This window comes from Uloborus diversus, chromosome 1 (genome assembly GCF_026930045.1).
Source record: "Uloborus diversus isolate 005 chromosome 1, Udiv.v.3.1, whole genome shotgun sequence".
In the NCBI taxonomy this organism is placed as follows: domain Eukaryota; kingdom Metazoa; phylum Arthropoda; class Arachnida; order Araneae; family Uloboridae; genus Uloborus; species Uloborus diversus.
The window spans coordinates 111,189,769-111,207,964 of NC_072731.1; the positions used below are offsets into that span (position 1 = coordinate 111,189,769).

Consider the following 18,196-nt stretch of genomic DNA (forward strand, 5'->3'; position numbering starts at 1 on the left):
AACTGATCAGTGGGCACTAGATAAATCAAGTTGTAATAAATATACGCATTCTGACACCAAGCAGCTTAAAACATGTTTTATTTACTTATATTTTTCAACAAAACGGTTCAAATACTTGATAGTTTATTGAAATCTTTCAACTTTTCAATGTACAAAGTTTGAACAGAACAACGTCTGTCGGGTCCTCTAGTTTTATATAAATATCACTTGCAACATTGTAAACTAACAACGATGCCTCTCGAAGTAAACTTGTTTCGACAATGCTTGATCTTAGCAACACTGGTTTCTCTTTATTTTTAATCAATTTTAAAGTGGATTTGTCAGAAGATAAATACCGGAAATCGTGAGTGAGCTATAGAGACCTGATACCTGTAGAGACCAATTTAAAACCTCGGTTTCGCCTTTTTGCCAAAAGGAAAAATTTTCCATGTCAACCAGAAACGGGAATATACAAGAATATCTTAGTAAGATCGACCAGTTATGTATGATATCCAGTTATGTAGCATATGTGAAAAGTTGCCAACTGTCAACCTGTTTGGTGATTTTGTCCGATGTCTCGCCAATTTTGCAGAACTTAAGAAAACTGCTTGTTAAACAAAAAAATAAATAAATAAATAAAAATAAAATAGAAAATAATAAGATAAACGAATTAAGTAAGACTACAACAAATTGAACTAAAAAAAACACAAAAATGGAGTTTGTCTACAAACTTAATAGCTATATCCTTCAAAGAAACCAGCATGCAAAGGTACCTTTGTAGCATCGAAGGGGTTGAAATCTACTTGTTTGGCTTGTTCCATCGTCATGACCTGTATATAGAGAGTCCAGGACGGATAATTTTCCTCCTCTATGGCCTGGAAGAGGTCCCTTCCGTGAGAGTCCAGATCGGTTCCGGAAACTTGACGGGCTCTTGAAGGTATCAAGTATCTGGTACCTTGGTCAGTCTGAAAGTAAGTATGAACAGTCAGTCGACGTTTCCAAAATATTTCTTTTGTATTGGCAATGTCGACTCTGATGTCAAATGAGACAAATTTGGTCGTTTCCGAAATTTTAAAAGGTTTTTTTTTTCGAAAGAGCATGCTTAAAAACATAGAATATGAACAGTTACGACTTTGCTGAAGAAATTTAATAACATTAAAAATCTTCTTGACTTTCTTTTTTTATTTTTTTGTTCGCCTAGTTGTTGTTTACCTTACAACATCGCTTAAAATTGCGTTTTTAGAGCTTTAATTTCGAAAGATTGCTGTCCTTAATGTTACAAATACGGTCCGACAATCGCGTTCTGACCCATGGCACAGGTAGATTCATGTCCAGAAGGGTACACTCGCATGTAAAAAGCTAAGAATTCTTTTTTTACTAGTTTTTTAATTTATTTATTTTTGCACATATTAATATTATCTATCGTTGAAAGGGTACAATTTTCCACGTTCTAAGCAATTTATTTCGATGCTCTAACTTCATTACGACGGGTGTAATTTGCGTTTTTAGTTCGAACTTTTTTAGGCTTAGCTGAAATTTAGGCACTACTTTCTTCATTAAATCTATTAATAAAAAGTGAAGGAATTCTCCCACAGTTTTCTTTTTGACACCATTGAAAGAAGCGACATTTTTTACTCCAGAAATATTTCGACCTATGGTCGAAAAAATAGCATTTATCTTCAAAGGAAAAAAAAGTTACAAGCGTTTTTAAATCGATTTCAAAATATGTCATTTTTATTCAGGTTGTCAACTATTTTATTTTCTGGTTTCCACGGTTACGCTTTTTGAATCCATTGTTTATTTCCTCAGTTTGCATTTAATATCTTAAACTTATTTTATTTTATGTTTCCATGGTTACGCTTTCAAAATCCATCTTTCGCATTTTAATTTCTTAAAAGTATTTTAATATCTGTCGTCAATGTTTGAAAGGATAATTTTGCATGGTGTTTTTTTTTTTTTCTTTTATTTAAAACTGATTGTTGAATATATGTCACTCGACACAATTTTTATTCTCAAGGTAGACCGGGCAAAGCTGGGAAACGCGACTCTTAATATACAAAGATTTGAAAGCTACTGTTAATGTGTTCATATACCTTTTTGTTTGTTTGGTGAAACATTTATTATTGTTAAAGAAAAAACATCCGCTTCACTCGCAAAAGGACTTGGTTCTGGTAGCGTGGTCACTTGGCGCGTTAGGCGTTGAGCAGTTCAATCTAGGATTATTGTTTTAAGGCAACCGTTAATGAAATTCATTGTTTTGGCGATTTGTTTTGAAATAAAAGAAACTTTTGATTTGTTTTTAACCTACTTCAAAAAAGGAGGTTATGATTTCGTATTGCGGCTTTTTATGTGTGTTTTCGAATCATTCCAAGCCTACTGGACCGATTTGATTTTTTTTTTTTGTTTGTTTGTTTGGAAGGGTATACTTTTCAGATGGTCCCATTGTAATTTGGCCTGGATCTGATAAGGGGTCCCGGAGAAATCCAAGAAACTTTAAATTTCATACGTTATGGTCACGTGGCGTTGCTGTAATCGGTGTATTTTCACACCTAAGCTTTTGGTTTTCTCTTGAACGATATTTAATTCTCGCGGCACATGGATGATTAATTTTCTCAACGCTGCGCCGCATATGGTAATTTTTTATTATAGGTGTTACTAATGTATTTATTACTGCGTAGCAAAGCAGTAAATTAAATATATTTTGCTACTTTAATAGTTGAATCAATTACCTTAATATTTTATTTACTAATATATAACTTGATTTAGGCACTAAAATACAAAGTTCTTTATTTAATACTCCAATTTTTAAATAAATTTGGTGTTCAACTGAAGGGAATTGAATACAGAACACCTCTCCCCCACGATTTAATTTATATTCTTTAATAATATACATTATAACTGTGTGTGATTTCTGAAGTTTGACCAATATTCTGGATTTACTATTTCACGATGCCACCAGTTCAATTTGAAATTAGGGTTACATTAATTAGCAGGCTTCAAAAAAAAAGAGGAGGTTCTGAACTCATCGCATTTTTTTTTTCTTTGTACAATGTTCCATAAATACTCGAAGAAACCTGTACCCAGGGGCGTGCACAGGGAGGGGGGAGGGACTCCTGTTGGTCCGGGCCCGAACCTGGAGGGGGCCCAATATTTTTGTAACTAAAGGTGAAATATAGAGGTAAACAATATGGAGAGGGTCCCGGAAAAGTCATTTGTGATGGGATGCAAAATTTCTGTGCACGCCCCTGCCTGTACCGATAAGGAAAAGTCTTTTTTTTTTTTTTTGAAACAGCATAGTTCCTCGGCGATATAATGTTAATCAAGTTCAGGTTTGATAAAATTAAGGGAACTCTTCAAATAACATACTTACATTTAAATCGGTTTGTACTTTATTAACTTTGTATATCGTCTCACTTAGTGAACCCGTTTTTCTGCTTTTTTTTTTTTTTTTTTTGTTTAGCGGTGTTTTTGTTTAGGAGTGGTCTAACTTAGGTTCCAAATCTTTGATTTACCCTATTTGTTCTTTAGCGAAAAGTTGAGGGTAAAACAATAAATTTCATGCAATTTCCCTCACAAACGATTAGATATAAAACCCATTGATAAACAAAGGCCATAAAACAAATGTTTATACTTTCTTTACCTATAGTTAAAGAAAGCACTAAAAATATATATTATTAAGAGATATTTAAGAGAAATAATGAAAATTTTGAATTAAGGATTCTCTGAAGCAAACACAAAATTCATTCTAGTGGAATTTTTAATCTTCATCTATAATGGGGCCATGGGAAGAAGCATGCGACTTTTATCACGAGTTACATGATACTAATTGCGAAACATAAATTACAATTTACAATATTACAATTCTAAAATTTACAATTTTACAAATTTAAACTTAAAGCAATTTCGTTTTTTTTTTTTTTTTTTTTTTTTTTTTTTTTTTAAGTAACTTGTGCATTTGCTTTCGGAAAGCAAACATTGATAAAGTTGAACAAATGATGAAGTCAATTTTTTTTGTACATAAGTACACATTTGAAAAAGCCTTTCTTCACAGTCGTCGGAAGTCGCCGAGACGCTCGCCGTGTTATTTACACCACTAAAAAGCAAAAAATAAATTGCTTTTAAATTAAAAAAATAACGCCTTCAAAAAATACCCAGGAACTGAAAAGCAAAAAAAAAAAAAAACTGATTACACTTACATTCTATTTCCTACCCAAACATAAAAATTAAATTGATTTTACAATTCCAGTACAAAAATCAACTAAACTAAACACCGAATTATAAAATAAACACTGATTTAAATTACTATACGATGAATTATTTTAAATTCCTAACTAATTATATATACGATCTCTTAATTTTTAATAACCATTTGAAGTCGGGGCCTCCTATAAACTACTACCTAACGTAACTGAGTAGGTTTAGTTTTAAAGACTAATTTCGCGTATAGTTAAATTAGTGTTTAATTCAGGATTCGGTGGGTTGTCATTTACGTTATGTAGTTGTTTAATTAAGAGATCGTATATAATTAGTTAGGTATTTAAAATAATTCATCGTATAGCAATTTAAATCAGTGTTTATTTTATAATTCGGTGTTTAGTTTAGTTGATTTTTGTACTGGAATTGTAAAATCAATTTAATTTGTATGTTTGGATAGGAAATAGAATGTAAGTGTAATCAGTTATTTTTTGCTTTGCAGTTCCTGGGTATTTTTTGAAGGCGGTTTTTTTTTTTCATTTAAAAGTAATTTATTATCCGAGTGAAATGTACGACATTTTCTTTTTTTCTGACGATGATTTTTGAATGATCCACGGCATTTTTTTTTTTTAGTTAGACGGATGGATTATGATAGCGTGGTTGCTGGACAAGTTTGGCGATAAACAGAAGAGTTATGGATTTATTTTTACATTTGAAGGATATTATTTGATGTCTTTTTTCGTTTATTTGACGAAATATTTTATACTGCAGTAAAAACCGCTTCACTCTCTAAATAGAGTTTTAAAGCAAATGTAAATCTAATTTAATCATTTGAAGAAAAGTTTTAAATTTTGAAGAAACTTAGATAGGGGTTTTTTTTTTTTTTTTTTTGAAAAGGTGAGTACGCATTTTATACAAAGAAAAATGATCATTTCACATCAGAGGGGGAGGGGGCGTCATTTTTTTTTATTCAACGGAGCACTATTAAATTTTCAACACGGGCATCGTTGTGCGGGTACTGCTAGTTAATAATAAAACTGAATGTCTGTGTCTCTGAATATCTGGACCTCTGGATTTCTGTTACGCATAGCGCCTAGACCGTTCTGCCGATTTTCATGAAATTTGGCACAAAATTAGTTCGTAATAGGGAGATGCACCTCGAAGCGATATTTCGAAAAATTGATTTTGTTCTTTTTCTATTCCAATTTTAAGATCATTTTACCAAGCAAATTATCATAACGTGGACAACTAAATTACCAAATTATCATAACGTGGAAACGTAACATGGGTGAGCAAATTAACATACCAAATTGGCGAGAAATTCATCATCCATAATTTGTAAAATACAGGCGAACCAAAAGACCTTTTAATTTTCTACTACGGACAAAGCCGTGCGGGCACCGCCAGTTAATATATAAAGTTATGACTTATAGATAATTAACAAGATACTATGTACTTACCAACCAAGAGAATTTGCAGAATACAGCGTTGCCAGTGGCGTTGACCATTTTAAAGGTGTTAACTGCAAATGCGTCCATATTCCGGTAGCTCTGTGGTATCCCTCGGTCACTAAGGAGCAAGACCGCTGCCCCCGTCACCTCTGGCCGCAGTGTGAGGAAATCCCAAAAGGCCTCTGAAATTTGCTGATAAAGAGACAAAATATAATTGATTCGCATTTAGTTTTTTTATTTGACCCACTTTGTTCTGTAAACAAGTCTGTTTTGACACATTTTGTTTGCTGTGGACAATGTTTTAAGATGTACCAAATATTTTCTTTTTAACTCGCTCTCTCTTTATTTCTATTCTCGTAAGTGTAAAATTGACGCAAAAATGCAATCAGAACCTTTTTCTATTGTTAACGCAGTTTTAAAATATATATATACGTTGTACAAATACAAAATGCGTTTTATTGGCATTCACTCTACATAGTATTTCATAGTAGTTCCCCCTGTAGAGTACTTTTCATGAGAAAAGGTGAATCTACTAGGAATATTTTACCAAGTGACAATACTAAGTGAAGAGTTTAGAAGCAAAGAGGTGTGAGCGCCAAAATTAAAGTTTTGGAGACAGCTAGCAAAAATAGAAGGAGAAACTCCCAAATGTTTTAGGTAAAGAATATGACCACTGAAAGGTGATGCTATATTGTGGAACTCAGGAAAACCTTTCGATTAAAGTGGATAGCCTGCCTAGAATTTGAATTTCGCACGCAAACTTTAAAATGTCTACTACATTCCTTCGTTTCTCTCTGCCTCAAAAATGTGCTTCTTCATCAGTACATACTTTTCGGCAAGATGAGAAATTCATTCTCGATTTTATCAAATAACCTCTTGGTGGCACTTGGCACAGAATTGCAATGCTTCTCTTTAACCAAAAAGTATCATCAGGTGGGATCATCAGCAGGAGAAAAATTAACTTAATTTTTACAGAGAGAAGACCTCAAAAGAAGACCTACACATAAGTACTTACTCAGTATTATAACTTTACTAAATTTTCTCGAATACCACCCATTCAGCTGGTTATTCGATTCCGAGTCACAACTGACTACAACTGTATTTATGTCGAGGACTGCATACTAAGTGCCTTGCCTCCATTATTTTTTTATACTGATAGATGGCAGCACCATCACCGGATCGAGCAGTTAATGAGAATTTAGAACTAGACCAGGAGCTAATAGCTACCTGGTGCTAGCACCCCCAGAGGTATCGTTGCACTTGGAGGACATTGAGACCACGAGCATATTTAACGTCTCCCAGTCCCCTTTAATGACGACGGTGGATCTTCGACCATCGAGGTTCGAACCCAGGACCCTCCGGCCCCGAGTCCAACACTCTACCGATCGGGCTACCACGGCCCCGTATAAGAAGAGAAAAAAGAAATTGAAAACGAAGCTCAGAGGTTGAAAAGTCAAATGCATTGCTCCGGCAGCTGCCTGAGTGGGGGCGTGGGCGTAATGGTGGGTTTGACTTCCGCCATGCTCGAGTGCTCTCGGATATATTTTCTTTCCTTTCAGCCATATTCAAAGGGCGCTCTTCTAATCTGCTCGTAAACAGCTTATTACCATATCCCAGTGTTTAAGTATAATATTCGAATCTACTAGCTTCCTGCTTTCAACTGGAGTTTTGATTGGTTTCAAGTACCCGCTTAGTCAAAAGGCATTTTTATAACCCACAGAACTTTAGTTGAAGTTCTGTGGAAAGAAAAAAAAATCTTCCTTAAGCGAAAAGAGGTGGTTTTTCGTAAAATTAGTTTTACCAGGCGACGTGAACAAGTTCGCTAATTGCATTTTAGATAGAAACTCGCAAAAACTCCAGTCGAAAGCAAATAGCAACTAGCTCCGCATGCTATTGTAAAAAAAAAAAATAATAATAATAAAAAAACAGGAATGTGGTAATAAGCGGGAAACAAACAAACAGTTACAAGTGCGCCATATGAACACAGTTAAAGGGACTTTTGCGATGTAAATCTTTCCTGTGATGTTAACGGTGGCACAACGCCCAATCCGCTAATATGTGACAGTTGTAAAGCTGGTTCGCTTCAAGTAGAAGAATCGTAAAATAGATATTCTGAAAGAACAAGAAAATAAGCTCATTACATTAATGTTAGACAAGGAAGGATGAAAAATCTTACCCTCAAGTGAGACACCGGATCCGCTCCCAGGACTCTGCTTACACTCGGGAACAAAAGCGGATCTCTAACTGGGAATATGGGAACGCTGAGTCCCAAAAGATCCCAGTTTCCTTCCTCGGTGTAGAACTTGACGGACATTCCACGAATGTCTCTGACTGCGTCCGGAGAGCCCACTTCAGCATCTGTTGCACGCAATGAAATCATCGTTAGAATAGTTAAAAGTTATGTGTGGCATACGTGTTCAGAATAATGTTGGAATATGTTTCAAAAGTTTCTTGATTAAATCATATTTGTATCACAACTTGTGAACGCGACTTGTAGAATGCTGCTTTGTGTTGGTTTCTATTTTGAGTTATCATTTTTAGGGGTACATTAAAATGTTTTATGAGAGTTATAAATGAAATAATAGAAATTTTTAGAGCAACACTACAAGTAAATTTTATTTTTCAGTATGCACGAGATAAGAAACTGGCCATCTGCACACGTTATGTTGCAACTTTGCGACTCATTTCCTTGGCTGTTGAACTCGCCATTATTCGTGCTGGGGTCAAATTGGTCACAAGGATACAGTTTAAAAGTAGAGATTCTTTGTACAAAGAGATTGGACATTGAGGAGACGCTCATGATGAACACAACACAGCATATCCATAATGTTGTGTTCAATCGTTGTGAGTTCTTACAGCAGTAGTTTCAGAGCATAGCAGTGGCACGCTTTCAGCATATTGCTGACCAGCAAGATGTGCACACTACACATAGAGAACAAAAGTGGGTAAATAAATAAAATATTCCATTATTCCTTGAATTTTTAATGGTCATCCTTTCGTTTTGCATAGTTAAAGCGCCATCTGATAGCTTAATTTAAAAATACATTTTTCTGCAAAAATGTCGTCCACATGATCTGCATAGCATATATTTGAGTGCCGATCAAAACCTACCTAATTTAGCACTCCCAGGGTTATTGATTTGTAATTTGAAAGTAGAGGGCTTTGTTACCACGAGATTTAACGTGCACCAGTCAAAAGTTGCATTCACGGGAGCTCTTTGACCGGCCAGGAGAGAACCCGCTACCCGAGCGCTGTGTATGAAAACAAAGTGTTTATGACGGCAATAAATGCGATTTCAAAGCATGCAACTCACTTGCAATGGAGAACCGGACTGCAATGGATGTTCTCTTCCCCAACCTGTTGAAGAGCTTCGCCCTAGTGTATCGAGTTATGTCGTCGGTGACTTCGAAGTAACCGAAGGCGCCGTTCCCTTTCCCGTGCACCACTCGATCCGGTATCCGCTCCCTAATTTGCAAATTTTGAACATGATTTTGAAGATGTTGAACATTATCAATATATATTTACTGTGAAAAATGTAAAACTGGAGTACAAATGAAGAAATACTAACTCTATATAATAAAAAAAGTAACATCAACGAAATTGTGAAAGGATGTCTGTGGCGGCCTGCGTCCAGGAGAGCCCATAGCACCTACAGCCATGAAATTTCGTACACAACAAGGGGGCTCTGCCCCCTGCTCGTTAATGCTCACCAACCCCCGAAGATTGCTTCGCAATCTTATTTGATCACCACCACACTCGAGTCAATGCCTGTGAACTGAAAAATGACGTTATCATGCATCATCCGATCGTCAGTCATACCAAAGAGTGGCCATACTACTGTGTTACGGAAATCCTTGCTTGCAAGTTTAATTTTTCATATCACTGCTTCATTTAATCTCGAAGTATTTGATGTTTAAAAACAGAAAATTAAAGTTGGATTCAAAATCCGTAGAAGGCGATGTTTTCGCAAAATAACAAAAAAAAAACTAAATTATTGAAAATTTTAGAGTGATTTTCTTTGACGCAACTTATATCTTGGCGAGAATTTTTGATGTTATTCTTTGCTTCAATTATTACAATTATTAGCCTAAATTACATGGAAACTAATTTGGCAATGGCAAATCTATGTACGTTTTTTTTTTTTTTTTTTTTTTTTGAGCAATCACGATTGCTTATTGCTTTCATTTGACTGTAATGATGTCCTTTGATTTTATTTTTCCACCAGCACCCTCTGCAGCACCACCGTCGACCGGCCGCCTCACGATGCTGCTCCTCTAGCGAAAACCGTCTCCAGGTTGCATCCATATCCTGCACTTACACGCACGTACACACACACAAACACATACACACACATACATACACCTACACACACATACATACACCTACACACACATACATACACCTATATACACATGCATACACCTACACACATACATACACCTACACACACATACACAAACACACACTCAAACACATACACACACAAGCAACATACAGGCACCTACACATACACACACGCCTACACACAACTACCCACACACTCATGCCTGCACACAGACACAAACACATATGCTTACACACATATACACATTCCCCCCCCCCCCTACACACACACAAACACTCATACACGCAACTACCCACACATTCATACCTGCACGCTGACACAAACACACATGCCTACACTTTTCCCCCTACACACAAACACATAATCCCCCCCCCACACACACATAAACACACACGCCTACATACACTCACACACTTGTGATTGCGAAAAACATAATTGAATTCAAGATGTCAAAATTCAAATTAATTTTTGAGCAATCACGATTGCTTATTGCTTTCATTTGACTGTTTTGATGTGCTATCATTTTTTTTTTTTTAATTTTAATAAATCAAGCAATAAAATGTGACTAATTTCTCCATTACAATGAAAAAAATCCGCCAGACAATAAAATTAAGCTTTTAAACTCCGCCAAATAAAAACTAATTTATTAAATAACATAAAAAGTTGATTAAAATAATCCTGAAAACAAACAAACCAACATTAAAAAATCCATCAATAATAATACGCCAAAAAGTCTTTTTTATTATAGGTGCGTCACTTTACTTGGCAACTTGTTTATTTTCTTCCTTCGCGAAACAAGAAAATATCGTTTATGTTTGCTCCTCTTTTTCGGAGTTTGACATTTCTATGAAACTTTTAATATTAATTAATGATGCAACTTATATGGCGGTATGTTTTTGTTATAGTGCGTCATTTGACACAGTATTGCTTTTCACGTCTTCACCTTCAACACAGGATAAAGTATTCGGCCCTGAAAATGACCTTTCTTTTGATAAGGAAGGTATTATGAACATTTAACTTTTCAAGAAAGGTAGAAAGATTTACTTCTTTAAAATAAAAAGTTTGAATGTACAAGCAATAAAATCAAAAGCAAACATTTCTTACTTTTTATTAAAAGGAAAACGGAAAATCTTCAAATTTCAAAATTATAAGTATACTACATATATATTTATACAGAAAATATGTATCGTAAAGGTATTGCAGGCATTAGTGTAGCAGAAGTACAGTTTCTAAAGCCATATTTTTTGTCTTGGCGATTATTTTTCATTTTATTTACTGTTGCCAAGTTTGATTAAACTTACAATGAAATTACTTTTTTTGGCGATACCATGCATTATTTTGCTTATTAATGAACTTATAATAAAACGAACTATTAAATAAGAATAAATGCATTAAAATAAAAAGTAGTTCGCCTAATGATTGAATTAAGCTATTAAAAAGAAAATTGTTCACCAAACAAAAAACAAGCTAAATGAAAACCGTGAATGTTTCTTCTGAAATAAATCGCCAAATAAATTAAACAAATCTTAAGGCTGCTTCTGCAGTGTCAGAAACTATCGTTTCTAAGACTTATTAGACATAGCAACAGCAACAACTTCTCAAAATACAATACAGGTTTCGTTAGCTAAAACTTTCTTTTACTTACTTTAGAATTAAATTAGTTCAAAGACTGTTGACTAGGGAAAAAATCGAAATTATGCTCATTGAGTGATAACATCGTCGATATTGGCAAGTTTTTACTCCTATATGAACACTTCCAAAGTACTTCCAAAGTTTTTTTAATTTTGGTGGTAACACAGAATCGCATTTTATTTGTGATCATTAAATGTACTTGTACTTGAGTAAAACATCAATAAGATGAGACAGATTACTTATGCGCATCTCATTCGGCAATTCATCATAAAAATAATCATTTACAATGCTACAAAACTTATGTGGAGCCATGAGACTCATTTACAGTCTGCTGCAACCGCATTTATGAAACGGATTCAAAGTTGTCTTATGTTATTATGATCTAACTAATTAGCAATATTTCCCAAATCAAGCATTCAATGGATCACTTCGTATAGATCCGCGGCAAAAATGACGTTTTTTGTTCTCCTTTGGAAACGAAAAAGAAACCCTTGCGAAGTTAGACGACACATTTATGGACCAAAATGATTTTCGTTGTACTAAAGAGAAATTTTAAAAGTAAACTGGCCGATCTGTACTTACGTCATCAAATGTATCGTTGCCAGTTAACAGGCATTGACTCTAGTACGGTGATGATTTGATTCGCAAAGATTTAAATCGTCAATTCGAAAGCAAGGCTTCACTCGATGCGCGTCTTAGGCTCAGTCATTTCTCAAAAGATCAAAGGCGCCGACTTGCCTGCAAGAGTGCGCTGTAGTATAACCGGGCGATCCTTTGTTTGCATTAGTTAACATATTAATGCGTATTATTTCTGCTGCGAAACAGGACGTATTTTCTATCTTTAACGTAAAATTTCATTGATATGGTTAACCAATGAGTAGTACAGGGCGAATTGATGCCGGAACGGCGTATCAGTTCTGTTTGTCAGGGTTTTTTTTTTTTTTTTCGTTTCAGGTAAAACTGGTCCCTACTTAGAATTCAACTATTTCTCATTGGCGTTCACTTCTGGGAAAATGCATCCCTGAAGCACAGGGGACTCCAAAGCATTGTGGGCCTTGGACCTCACTTTTAGTAATACCAGGCCCAGGGATTACGTATCAAGTTTTTGAGACATTTAATGTGAGTTGATATCGAGAAGGGTTCAAACATTACTATTTCTCTAATTTAAAAAAAAAATGTCTAAGAAGGAAACCTTGCTGTTTATAAATTATGTAGTATTTTACTGCATATTTAAAGAAGGTATTTAATGGCTCAATCGTCTAGATTTCGACAAAATTGTTTTACTCTCACCATATAGGTAAGACTGCAATACATATTTTCTCTTTTGATATTATTTCGTTATAGGTACGTCGCTTGGCTTGGTGAGTTTTCTCTTTACCTTGACGAAATACGGATGTCTAAATAAATTAGACCATCGGAAGCATTTAAAGTTTTATTACATGTATAGTTTTATTACCTATATATTTATTAAAAGTTTCAATAATCCTCCCAGGAAACGGCATTAAAAGTTTCAGTAAAATATTTAAAAAAAATCCGCTGAACAAACTATATTTGACAACAATAAAAGCTTCATTTTATTGAAACCAAAAAACCAAATACGGGGGCAACAAAGAAAATGAAAAATAATCGCCAAGATTTGAAAAACATCGTGACGCACACATATGTAATCCTTTGGCGTCACAAAATTTGACAGCATTATGTTTCTTGCCATTTAATATTCATATTAAAATCAATGGAGAATTATCTCCTCGCGGAACATGAGAAGTTGGCGAAAATATTTTCTGTTGCTAAAATTGCTGCCGCCAATGTTTGTTCTCCTGATATTTTGATTGAACTTTTATTGTTTTTAAATTAACTGATACATTTATTTGGCGAATTATTTTACAGTTTAATTGATCTTTGGCTGAATACAGTAACGCGGTAGCTTCTGTTCTAGCTAATACTGTTTAGTTTTGATTTAGAGGACTACTTAATAGCTTAATTTAATTTTCCAATATTTTTTTTTTACATTTTAATGTCACTTTTTATGCTACTTAAAGGCTTTTTTTTTTTCGAAATTTGATTTTTAGCAAATAATTCAAAAGTTCGTGGATTTTTTTATATTTTTTTTGTTGCATAATTTATTAATGTGGCGAAATTTCTCCCCTTTAAATTTCCTCACAATGCGTAAACATTGGAATACCGTTTACCTTTTTAACAGATTTGTTTTTATTTTTTAACTGTTATTATTACTTTTATTTATTTATTTTTTCAACAAGCAAAAGTTTTATTCTAAAAAAAATTAGAAGGAATTTTTATTATTATTTTTTCAAAGGCTGGAATTTAGGTTTATTAAAATCTTAAAGCTACCATCTTATCATTTTTTGCAATTTTTATTGGCATGTTTCTTCTGGTGAATTCATTGTTTCAAGGTACTTTTAAATGATTTCAATTTCTGGTTCTTTAACATACAACGTACTCCCTAATGATATAAATTGTAATGTATAATGATCGGTACTAACGATCAGTTTCATGGCAAAATTTTTATTCGATATGTTTTCTACAAAATTGTCTTTAAAATAATTGTATTTCTATGCTTTTTTTTTTTTTTTTTTTTTTTTTTTTTTTTTTTTGCATTTTATTAGTTCTTATTGTGAAAAAATAAAGATATCAAATTTAGCTATTCACCATTTTCAGAATATGTCCTAAAAAATAACTAATTTTGAATCAAACTTTAAAGTAAGAAAAAAAATTACTAAAAGCTTTTTTGAAGGTTTCCATAAATATATTTATCAACTAACAAAAAATATCCGCCGTTGCCTGTATTAGTAATAATTATGAGAAACAATCGCTACTTGCATTTCTTTTCTCTTTTAACTGACAAATATATTTATCAGTTGTGCTTGATGAAGCATATATATTTAATTTTTGCATAATAAAACAAAAAAAAAATATTTTTTCTTGATACAAATTATGGAGCATAGTTCATATGTTTAATAAACAGTATGGTTTCGTCCATAAAGTGTAATGATTAATTTTATAATATTATGCATAATGTCATTCAAAACCAAATTTCCAATATTTGTTTTTTATTAATTGGAAGCAGAAATTAACCCCCCCCCCCAAAAAAAAAAAAAAAAACTAAAAAAAACAACAGTATTCCCAAAACATTTTATTCACATACGTTTTCAAACTGCAAACTTCTTTTTAAGCTCGTTTGAATTGTTATCTAATGAATAAATTGCAATAAATGCTAACTCCTATTTATATTTATTGAAGGTTTGCAGTTACATTACTCAAATAATTTTGAAAATGCTTCATTGCGAAAAGTTGGAACAGTTTATCACAAAAATTTTCATACACCGAATTTACATTGATTTAACTAGATAAACATCTTTCTCGGCATATATTCATGTGATTTTGTTACAAAACTTAAATTTTCTTGAAAACAAAAGTTTCATATTTTTTCACTTTTTACTTGAAATATCTTTACAAACACTTTTCCTCAGGAAGAAAAAATCCGCTTTTAAAATAACAAAAATACTTTTCAACTCAATTTTGAATACCCATTCTCTTTAAAAATAAACTTATTAAGTTGTTTATATAGTTAAAAATTGCCACAAAATCCAACAGATGTCGCTAGCGTCTGACCAGGTTTTTTGTTTGATTGATTATTTTCATACTACAACTTTTATTGAAATGACTGAGCCTGATAAGACGCGTATCAAGTGAAGCCTTGTCGAAAGAAACAGATTGAAAACGCATTATGAGCTCCCTTTGGAACAAAGAGCCCCCCTTCCCCGGGTTTCAAAATAACTTGTACCAACTTGCAGAGCCGTAAAGGCTAATAGTAGGGGAGATAGCGACAGTTTTTAATACATTATTTATATAAGGCCAGAATTTTTTTAAATATTAGATTGGTTCACTTAAAAGAAGAAAACGCGAGTCTACCAAAAAGTTATCGTTGCAATAATTAATAAAAAAATTTGCAATATGTTGCAAAAACTTGTGAAATTGTCTTATATATATAAGGCTGAAACTCGGTAATATTATTGATTACGTATAAACATAACGAAAAATATATGTCTACCGCGTCCGAAGCGTTGCCGTACCGTGTCTACCACCCACGCAAGGTGCGAAAAAATCAGTCAATTTTGACTTAAATATATAAGCCTAAATTTTTTTTAAATAACTGTTTATAATGTATAAAATATAAAAACAAAAGTCTACCAGTTGTGTTATGTTGCAAAGGCATGATAGACGCCACGGAATGTCGACCTCGTACCTCTATGTACCGTTTATCGGGCCGCTAGCGCTCGCTCGAAAAAGTTTGCTTGTCGTCGCGAAATTTCAATAAATAAAGCTGATTTATTTATTACTTTCTTCTATATCTAATATATAGAAGATTGGATTCGTGCAAATTTTCGAATTTCGAATTTTGACGGATTCGAACGTTTTGAGGTGTGCTGAGTCCATTTCGACCATTTTTGGAAAATGTCTGTCTGTCTGTGTGTGTGTGTGTGTATGTGTGTGTGTATGTATGTGTGTCACGTCTGTGTGTGACCAGTTTTTTGTGGCCGCTCTACAACAAAAACTACCGCATGAAATCGAACGAAATTTAGTACACATATGTGCCCCTATGTGAACTTGTGCCCATTAGTTTTTGGCGCGAATTCCTCCAAGGGGGGTGGAGCAATGGGACGTTTTTCGAGTTACGCGTGCTTGCTATTCCTCAGGAAGTAACTGGCGGAATCAAACAAAATTTGGTCCATATGTTGGTATTAACAGGAACAGGTGCTGATTCAATTTTGGTGTCAATAACTCAAACGGGGGTTGAGCTATAGAACGTTTTTTGTCGTCAATTGTGACTGCTGTATCTCAAGAAATAATGAACGGAATGAAAGAAAAATTTATCGGCAAGTAGCCCTTAGTGGGTATAAGAACTGATTTTATTTTTGTGTCAACAGCTAAAAAGGGGGTAGCGCAATCACCCGTTCTTTTTTTCCATTTTGAGTGCCCTATCTCAAGAAGTAATGCTATGTTCTGGTTGAAATTTGGAATATATGTGAATCCATATGTAAACAGGCTTTGGTTCAATTTTGACGCCGATCGCTCCAAGAGGTGTTGATTTTTTTTTTTTTTTTTTTGCGAATAAAAATAGTTTTATTAATGCAACAATAAGAAAGATAAATCGTAATAGATTGTCGTCTGCGTATTTCTCGTGATTTTAATTGTATGGAAATGATCGGAAATATTATCTCAATGATTTAAAATTTTTAACTGTTGCCATCTTATGTTTGTTAATAAATAAAATATTAAGTAACTTTCAATTTTCGCTCTTTGTTTTGTTTTTACAATAATTCAGATATTGGGATGGTCGTCAAGTTTTTAACCGACTTCAAAAAGGAGGCGGTTATCAGTTCATACCGTATGTATGTTTTTTTTTTTTGTTTGTCCACTCATAGCGTCTCACCTAGTGAACCGATTTTGATGATTCTTTTTTTAATGGATAGAGGATGGCTCAACTTAGGTCCCATTACTTTGTTTGACCATATTTGTTCTTTAGAAAAAAAGTTATGGGCAAAAAACAGTAAATTTCCCTATTAAATGATTAAAATGATATTGTAGCAAAGTTCGCACTTGTCATCCGTGGATAACGGTGGCTCAGTGGTAGAATTCTCGTCTCCCACACGAGCAACCTGGGTTCAAATCCCGACTAGGACAAAGTAATTTTACTAAAATTTCGTTTCTACTGTTTTCCGTATTTTCTCGAATGTTCTATTTATTTCTGTATCTTTTTAAGTCTGGAAAGTTCCAGCACTTTTTCAAGTTGTATATAAGGAGATGTAACGTTCATTCGTGGTTCTGAATTAAGATCTCGAGTTGAGACTAACGAGTATTCGCTTCATTTGGCTTTCACATTGTCTTCGCTATCTTCATCTACGCGACAATATGAAACTCATTGTTATAAAAGTTTGGTGCCATATAACTGTAACATTAATAGTAATTGTAATGATAATTTTGAATAAAGGCTTTTCTAAAGCAATACAGTGATATAGAGCCGCACTTCTTACTAGGTAACTTCTTACTTTTACTGAAATATCTACATTTACACTAAAAAGAATGAAATAAAAAAATTTTGAAAAAAAAAATAGAACCGACTTCAAAATTGCTCTAAAAAGTGAAAAATAATTTTATTCTTTAAACACCATCGATAATACTTTTAAACATAATTTTTGAAGTTGGCGCAAAAACAAAAAGTAAAATCCATTGTAACCATGCTTCGTTCATATTTTTATCAAAAAATCATCCAAACTTAGGAACGAAACATTTATATCGTTACTCAAATATGCTGTCATCAATGCGTAATGCATGTGGTAGTGAAGAAACTGGATGTGGTTAAATTTATACTTGTAGTTGAGTTATGGCTGTGAATGGTTTTATCGATCGTTTTTGCGCCAACTTCAAAAATTATGTTTAAAAGTATTATCGATGGTGTTTAAAGAATAAAATTATTTTTCACTTTTTAGAGCAATTTTGAAGTCGGTTCTATTTTTTTTTTCAAAATTTTTTTTTGCATGTGTAATTTTGTTTTTGTTAGGAATATTGCTTCCTC

At 33.5% G+C, this 18,196-nt stretch overlaps 1 protein-coding gene across 1 annotated transcript in view; it reads right to left on the reverse strand.

The window, feature by feature from the left end:
- LOC129231374 (catalase-like) overlaps window positions 1–18,196 on the reverse strand; it is a 67,231-nt gene that overhangs the window by 24,667 nt on the left and 24,368 nt on the right. The window contains exons 4-7 of the mRNA XM_054865674.1: window positions 8,938–9,089; window positions 7,801–7,982; window positions 5,634–5,816; window positions 753–944 (exon numbers count right to left, since the gene is read on the reverse strand). Coding sequence (XP_054721649.1) covers window positions 753–944; window positions 5,634–5,816; window positions 7,801–7,982; window positions 8,938–9,089 — 709 coding nt within the window. The remainder of the gene's footprint in view (window positions 1–752; window positions 945–5,633; window positions 5,817–7,800; window positions 7,983–8,937; window positions 9,090–18,196) is intronic.